We start from the raw sequence: 8,114 nt of genomic DNA on the forward strand, positions 1-8,114 counted from the left end.
CACTATGCATTAACAGTTTGCTTGGTTTATCCTTCACATTTATGTTCAACCTGTCACATTCCTGTTTAAAATGAGTTGGGAGAAGAAACCAGCCAAGAACTTGCCTGTTGCCATCCAGCAAATTCATGGCAAATTCTTGGGGAGGGTTAGCACCCTCCTGCCCCAGCTTAGCTCTGTACTTGAAACATTTCATACACAGCTGAAGCCTTCAGAGCTGCCTGGTTGTTATTTCACCTTTGAACTAGATGGGGCTACAAATCTTCACTCACTTCTTATATTTTTTTTATTTCTCCAAGGCCTTAGGATCTCATGTTAGAGCTAACTGCAGATTTTCCATCCTTATTCCATGCTTACCTGCTGTGTACAGGTCAAAGTAGGTAGGTTTGTTGGCAATGTTCCCTGCCGCCTCCAGTCCTGGTCCCTTTGCTGTCACTTTGCTTGCATCTCCCTGGGCTTTATCAACATTCACTTCAAATGGGCTCTTCGAGATGTGCTGCCCAGCAAACAGGACTGAAACCTAGAGACAGAACCATCAGCTCAGATCCACCGGGCAGCAGCAGAGCTCAGCATCACTGCCATGAAGCCAAGCACAGGGTCAAGTGCCTGTGGTCCTAGCAGAGAGTCTTTGCCTCAGATGTGAGGGCCCATCCAATTCCATATCCTCTCCAGTCCATGCAGTGTAACTGCTAGCCACCTCCTCAAAGGGCTACTGATCACTGTCACACCAGTGGGAATACTTGAATTGGGATGTGCCAGTAAGAGGCAGATCACCATCCAGCAATGAAAGTGGCAGCAGAAGCTGTATTTATCTTTTCAGGCTCTGGCAAGTGTCAAGCAATGGGATCACCCATCATAAACCTGTTTCTATAGGCATCCAGGAACAGAGCTAGGTGGGGAACCGTCTCTGCAAAACCCCCACAGTGTACAGTACCATCAGCAAAGAAACACCTTATAGAAACAACCTGGTATTTTCATCTGTGACAACCCATAAAACCGACTTCATGAGTTGCATGAAGTGGCCCATGTGAGAGGAGAGCCAGCTGTAGCACTTGATATACAAACACAAAGACAGACACTTTCTCCCCTTGAGAACAGAGCAGCCCAAAAGCCCAGATGAAGAATTAGGGCCACATCAAGTTACCTTTTCTTCAGGATACCCAGAGTGGCTATTAACTGCCAGTGAACAGGTAGCCCTTGGGGGCTCACATTAACAACCAGCAAAGCAGCATGTTTAGCAAGAGAACACTGGTTACTGACACACAACCCACCTTGTGAGGTCCAGTAACTCTTGGCACATACTGCACTGAATAGGTCTTGTTTTTGTCGCTGGATGGTGTTATCTTCGCCTAGGAGAGAACACATATCTATCTTTGAGCTGTGCTTACACACATCAGCTGAACACTTTTCTGGGTAGCACTTCATAATGTGAACTATTTCCAGAGACTGCAATGTTAGAAACTTGTTGCTGTGGGACCAGGGATCCTTGCTACCTCCTCCTCTCTCAAGATAAAGAACACCCCACTGGTTTTGTCTTTACATGAGAGGAAGCAAGCCACCTTCTCCCCATCTCAGCCCTTTCCCTCGCTGTTAACTGCCCTATTGAGGCAGGATAAAACTGAGGAGACATCAAGTCCAATGTACAGCTGTATTTTTCTGGAATGTTGTAACATGATCAAGTGGAGCACTTGGATGAGAAGTTTCTATAAACATTAAAACCAGCATTTTAACTCAAAATGATTCATGGCATCTAAATAGCTGCTTTAGCCATTCTTGCAGAATGAGTAAGGGCAGACAGCGATTTAGTGATGTGAGTTATCTCAAAGCGGGTCACAGAGTGTACTTGGCCAGTCAAGTTAAGCACTGCAACTACTGGACACTGGAGTTGTGTTGCTTAATTGCAGATAGTGACTTCTTTTTTTCAAGTTCATCCAGTAAGGCAATTATGAGGAAAATTCTGAGGATTCTTGCACTTTTGATGTATGGTATTTCACAACTTCTTTTCAGATTACTTATCTGTTAAGACTTGTGCAAGATGAAGGTTACTGCAAAAACTTCAGCATTCAGACCAACTTTACTTTTCCATACAAAACATCTAACATACATACTTCCTCTCTGTTTCCTTCTGGATCCTCTATGAAGACCATCAGGTCTCCCTGTCCAGCACTGATGGTGTCTACTGTGAAGATAGCAGGCTGCTTCACCATGTTCCCTTGAGGCTCAATCCCTGTGAGACAGACACAGAACAGCACATTAACTGCTGCCACAAAACCCAAGATACTTTGGAGGCTACCCAAAAGCTGTCCAAATCCATTCTCCCATGCAAGCCCCCAGCAATAATTTCCCCAGACTGCTGCATGATACCTCTTCACCTGCTGCCCAGAACATCATGTTCACAAAAAGGCTTTCTCTTACAACACAAGCATTTTAAAAATTCAGTTGAATTATTGGCACTCAACTCATCTTAGGATCTGAGTCAGGAACCTGGCTGGTATCTGGATTCAGGTTACCCTGACATGTACTGAGGGTCACCCCACTGCTCGTGAGTGCCCAGCCAATGCCAACAGCAAGCAGGGTATGCACATTAGCTGCTCTTAGGATCTGCTCTGCTTCACACAGCTAAATGCTTTCCAGGAAGGATAACTAGTGAGGCAGGAAAGAAATTTTGTGAAGCCTTTTTGTAAAGGCATTATCCTAGAGCCAAGGGAAAAAGACTTGCTTAAGCAAGACAGTTGTCACCTATACTGTCCCATCTTACTCCCTTTTCCAAAACCCAGCAATACAGACACTGCTCAGAGTTACTACTCTTTGAAAGCTGCTCAAACTACTTTGCCAGAGTGAACACTGTACAAACAGCACACAGGAACCTCTTCAAACCATGAAAATCCTGCTGTTCAGTGAGGCTTCGACTTCACTTTTAATCAGTTTCCTTATTCCTCAGCACAGGGCCTGCTACAGCATGCACTCACCAGCAGGGTTTCATCATCTCCCTGTACATAGTCCTAGGTCATGACACCTGTCATGGTGGTGTCAGACTGAGTGGGTGGAAGAACTTCCCGAAGCTGCTGGTTCCAGACTAGCCCAAACACATATGCCCTTCCGTCCAAGGGAATTACTCCTTGGCTTATTCATAAAACCATGGGCACTACTGCTCCATAGCACAATTAGTGGAAAGTGCAGAGTCTGATAGATTGTAAAGGAAGTGGTTGTGAACAACAGAATTCCTGAACTTGTTTATCTTCAGAAAACAATAACTTGAGAGCAATGCAAGGAAGATGATGTTTTTACTAGGAAATCTGAGTATTCCGATAAAGTGTTAACAATTGACATATTCATTCTTTCAAACTAAGACCTAGATTATCATCTAGCTTAAACAGCTATAAATTCACTCTGTGTATCATCAGTCCACCCCACAAGCATTAGGATATGGTATTTAAGTCCCCCTCTTTCTGCAAGCACAAGCAGAAGGACTACTTATCCTCCAAATACAGGACAGCATTAGTCACAGCACATTCTCAGCTTATGTTTCATCTTTTAGATTGCACCCTCTTATCAGTGGTCTGCTTTGGCAGGTTAAATGAGAACTTAGTGCACCACTGACTACCTGCACAACTCTGTATATCCCCTCTGTGGGCTCATTTAACATCAGGCCTACACACAGCTGCCCTCAGAGCAAACCATCACAGTGATCAGGGTGGTGTCCTACAGCTAAGACCCATGTTGGAGGTTGTAAACAGCTTACATGGAAGAGCTGTAATAAAGCAATCTAAGGCTGACCCACTTCACGCTTGACAGTCACCTTTTTCTGGAAGCATGAAGACCTGTTCCACATCTGTCCAAGAGACCCTGCCCATTTTGGTAATAAGCCCCTTGCTGCTGGAGTCACCTTTCAGTTCTAACATGTTCGCAGTCAGAGTTATCAATTATATTTACTGACTTTGTTTTGGCAATTAACTTCGGGAAAACATCAATCTTTCAAGAAGAGCCACTCACCCTTCATAATTTCCATTACAACAGCTCCAGAGCACCTCACACATGAAAGCAGACAACAAAGTAACTCTAGTTTTTGAAAGAATAAGAATGTGACTAAAGCCAGACTTAACAGATTAAGACAGGCTGATCAGTCATTTACACATTTGAGGCCTGACAGATGTGTCTGTGTATTGTGGTTTGCCGTGGAAGGCAGAAACAAAGGACATAAATCTCAAGTAGGGTAAGTGCTAAACCAATTTCTGACTATTGTGACTGCTCTTCAGTGCACAGATAATGTCTGTGTCCATTCATTCCACTAGTTAAGTTTCAATGGAAAAATCAAGTTAATAAAATAATGAAAAAATAAGGAAACTTTGGGATCTTTCCATTTCACTCTTGTACAGCCAATTCTGAAACCCACTCATTCTAAACATCTTGAAGGACAAAGAGCACTGTTACTTATTTAGTTGTAACTATACTCCAATCTAGAGTAGAACCTCATGAGAAGCTATATGAAATTATATATTTAAAAGGTAAGTTAAAATAAGAATGCCTATATAGATCTACAGTTGCATAAACATCTATGGACAAATCCTTCCAATCAGCAAATACAGCCTTCCCAACAAAGGCTTGGCACTATTTAATGTCTCAAAGGTTACCAACCCACCTTTGTGCATGTGCAAAGGATTGGAACCTATCAATCAATACAAGTAAGTAATTTAGAATCAGCCCACTCTAATACACATCTGCCATCAAGCCTGAGAATTGGGAGACTGCCTCTACAGAGTCTGCTCAGAGACACACACACAGGTGATGAGGTTTTCCCTCTGGAAAGGAGTGCTTTATCACAAGAAGCATTCACTGCTAGATCCTCAACTGTCACCAGCAATACTGCCAGTTTGAATTTCATACCAAGGTTGTTTCAGCACCAGATCATGCTACTTCCAGCTGTGGATGTGAGGCTGGCAGCTTGCAGAACAGGTTCAGAGACTTTGGGAAATTTACATGTTAGAACTAGGAGTGTCTTTTGGACTATATCCATGTATTTCTGAAACCAGGCACCACACCAAGAGTATACAAGTGAAACTTTGAAGTCAGTTACAGTAGGTCTGGAGTTCAACATAAGCTGAAAACCCCACCCAGCTTTCTGAAGAATTACATGCTCCTTGCAGCTTCAGCTCACCAAGTCCTTACCTCTGCCATAAGCCCTTGCTTTCTTTGGATTCAATTTAGGTTTTAAAGGAGCTCCTGGTTTCAGCTTGGCTTTGGGGAACTGGGACAGGTAAGTCATCACAGAGTGCTCATCCACATCAGGGTGGATAATTTCTTCAGGGGTAATAACCTGAAAGACAGTGTAATTAAGATTATTGTACCAGTGCTTGGTTACCACCATGTCAACACAGAAACAGGGCTATGACACAGACCTAGATTTCAAAACTCCCACATGTAAATGTGATTTCTTACATTTATTTTCCCTTTGATACACACAACATCATTTATTATCTCATGGCAAGAAAACCAAGCAGCTCATTATAGCCCCAGTATGGTTTGGGGGCTTTTTGTGTCTTGATTATGGGTTCTCAGCAGACTCCAACAAGCTTAATGATAGCAAGGCAAGACAATGATAGTTCCTCCTTGAAAGCAACATGGGGATAATTGAAACTGAAAGAAGTCAGTAATTCATAATCCTGTATACTACAGCTCTGAACTGCAGTGCCTGCAAAGTGAAACTTGTGAGCAGTCTCCTCTCCTGCTCCCATGATATAAGCTGCATCAACAGCTTCAGAGAATTCAGCAATTCTGCTCAACTCTATCATCATGAAAACAATCCAGTTTGCAAATACACTGTTTGAAAGTTACAGGTGATTTTTTAAGCCAGTAAGTTTTTCTTCTGTGGAATTTAATGCAGCAAAACAAACTCACCCCATGGACTACCAGAGCAGGCACCACATAGGCACTTTCCCCTTATCCTATGTGCTCCAACTGCAGCTGCCTTCAGAGACACCTACATAGAATCTTACAACCAGAGCTCAAAATGCAGTTATGCGTTTCTTTACAGTTTGCCCTTTCTTAGGCAATTTCACCTGAGTTAACTGTCACTTTTTGAAATGTCCAAGAAGCTTCACCTGCTTTCCTTAACTGCAACTCCAACCAGTCACAGAGACAAAGCTAGCCACTGTGCTCCCACAGACAGCCCAGGTCTCAGTGGCCTTACCTGCGGCACACCCAGCCAGTCGTCTGCCTGCTGCATGGCTTCCCGAGCGTTGTCAACGGGTTTCTTCGGGTCCCAGGTCTCCCAGTCAGGGCACAAGCCTGCAAGCACGTTTCAGTTGTTAGGTGTTATCTGCAAAAGAGCTTCCCTAGTTGAAGAAACGAAGTACAAACTCCACAGGCACCTGTATAACGCTGCTATGCAGACTGGGAGCTTCGTAGTATTAACAAGATGAGCATGTGCTGCTCACTGAAATGCCTCTGAGACAACAACCAGCACAGAGTCAAAGAATGGTTTAGGTTGGAAGAAACCTTTAAAGGCCATGTAGACCAACCCCCCCTGCAATGACCAGTGACATCTTCAACAGAGCCCTGCCCAACCTGAACGTTTCCAGGCACGGGGCATCTACCACCTCCCTAGGGAATTTGTGCAAGACGCCACTCTAAATTCAGGACAAATACATCTGGCCCTCCTTTATGTTTCATTGACTCCCCTGCAGCAAATTTGGTATAGAAAATTTCAAAAGCTTGCCACAGCACCCCAAATTGCATTAGATGAACACCAGCAATCACATTAGCAATGCTGTTTTACAATAAGGTGAGGAAACTGCCTTTTTCCCCACTTCATCACATCGTTTGCCTCAAGCAGCTCAGCCTCAGCTTGCTAAACACTGGAGTTTCAGGTAGTATGCAGCTTCTGGCTGTTCTATTCTCCCTCTGCAATCCTATTTCAGGAGAACACATGAAGACTCCTGCTGCACCCTGAAGTTGAAAGGTTGTTGGCACTTGCCGTGGGAACAGCCTTTCTTCCATTTAAGAGCCAGCACTTGTGCCTTTGTCCCTTGCACCCAATACAAAGCATAGATGTGGCGCCTCCAATAATGCAATCACACGTTATGCTTCAGGCCAGAATTTCTCTTGGCCAAGTAATTTACAACTTGCTGCTTCCCACAGCTGGCCTCTTTGGACTCAGGTTTTCTTGAAAGCCTCATTCCTGTCTGAAATGAAAATCTCCTCCCATAGGGAGAACAGCCATAAGGACAGCAAGCAAGGAAAACACTATCCATCAGAGCGAAGGACTTACCTGGAGCGCAGCTGTCAACAAGAGCGCCCAGTGCTTTGCCATCCTGCCAGTTCTGATTGAAGTTTGTGATCGGCAAGTAAGGAATTTTGTTCTGGATCCAGCCCAGAAGCCTCTGCTTAGGGGTCTGCTTCTTTGCATCATCATCACCTTCATCTTCCCACACTGGCATGGAAATGGAGTAGTGCAGGATAAGGGTCCATATCAGGCCAAGGATCAACTTCAAGTTTCCATCAACTATGGCTTTACTATCTGGGAGACAAAAGACATAGAACTGATTATTTGCCATCCTAAAGGAAAGAAGTGTGTTTTTAAAACTGTGCCTGCATTCATGTCCAGGTAATCAATGACAAGAGTACCAACCCAGGCCATTGCAAGCACTTGTTCAGGCTGAGCCACCATTCTTCATGGCCTGCATTAGACAGGAGGAGAGAGAATAGTCAAAGGACTCTGTGCTCTCCAACTGTCTTGAGATATCAGTGTTCTCCAAGGACAGTGCGACTTACCCTTGAGCTTTACAATCTTAGCTTAGGAGAACCAGCAGTTTAAGATTTCTGGCATTTTGGATTTGGATGATAAGTACCACCTAGTATTTTGCAATGACATTTGTATCTTATGATAAAGGCCAAACATCATGTGATGAGAGTTCCCAAGAACAGCATCCCAACAGGGGTGAAATACCCCAGGGCATACCTGAAAGCACCATTTAGGAAATGGTGTTTATGTATGGAAACATGCTTATCCCCACACATCAATAATTTGCATTAAAAATGGTAGACAAAAAGAGGTATATGATGGAGACATGCAAAGACAGAGTTTGGAATTAGAACGAAGTCTGGATATATTAAGACCT

The 8,114-nt window shown here is 43.8% G+C and overlaps 1 protein-coding gene across 1 annotated transcript in view; it reads right to left on the reverse strand.

Moving 5' to 3' along the window:
- FLNB (filamin B, beta) overlaps positions 1-7,673 on the reverse strand; it is a gene marked incomplete at its 5' end in the record, with an annotated part of 46,866 nt that extends 39,193 nt beyond the window's left edge. Inside the window, 7 exons of the mRNA XM_009073369.1 lie at positions 355-517; positions 1,269-1,346; positions 2,106-2,224; positions 5,164-5,311; positions 6,185-6,282; positions 7,265-7,509; positions 7,643-7,673. Coding sequence (XP_009071617.1) covers positions 355-517; positions 1,269-1,346; positions 2,106-2,224; positions 5,164-5,311; positions 6,185-6,282; positions 7,265-7,509; positions 7,643-7,673 — 882 coding nt within the window. The remainder of the gene's footprint in view (positions 1-354; positions 518-1,268; positions 1,347-2,105; positions 2,225-5,163; positions 5,312-6,184; positions 6,283-7,264; positions 7,510-7,642) is intronic.
- Between the last annotated feature and the right edge of the window lie 441 nt (positions 7,674-8,114).

Source organism: Acanthisitta chloris, unplaced genomic scaffold (assembly GCF_000695815.1).
Source record: "Acanthisitta chloris isolate BGI_N310 unplaced genomic scaffold, ASM69581v1 scaffold1804, whole genome shotgun sequence".
NCBI lineage: Eukaryota > Metazoa > Chordata > Aves > Passeriformes > Acanthisittidae > Acanthisitta > Acanthisitta chloris.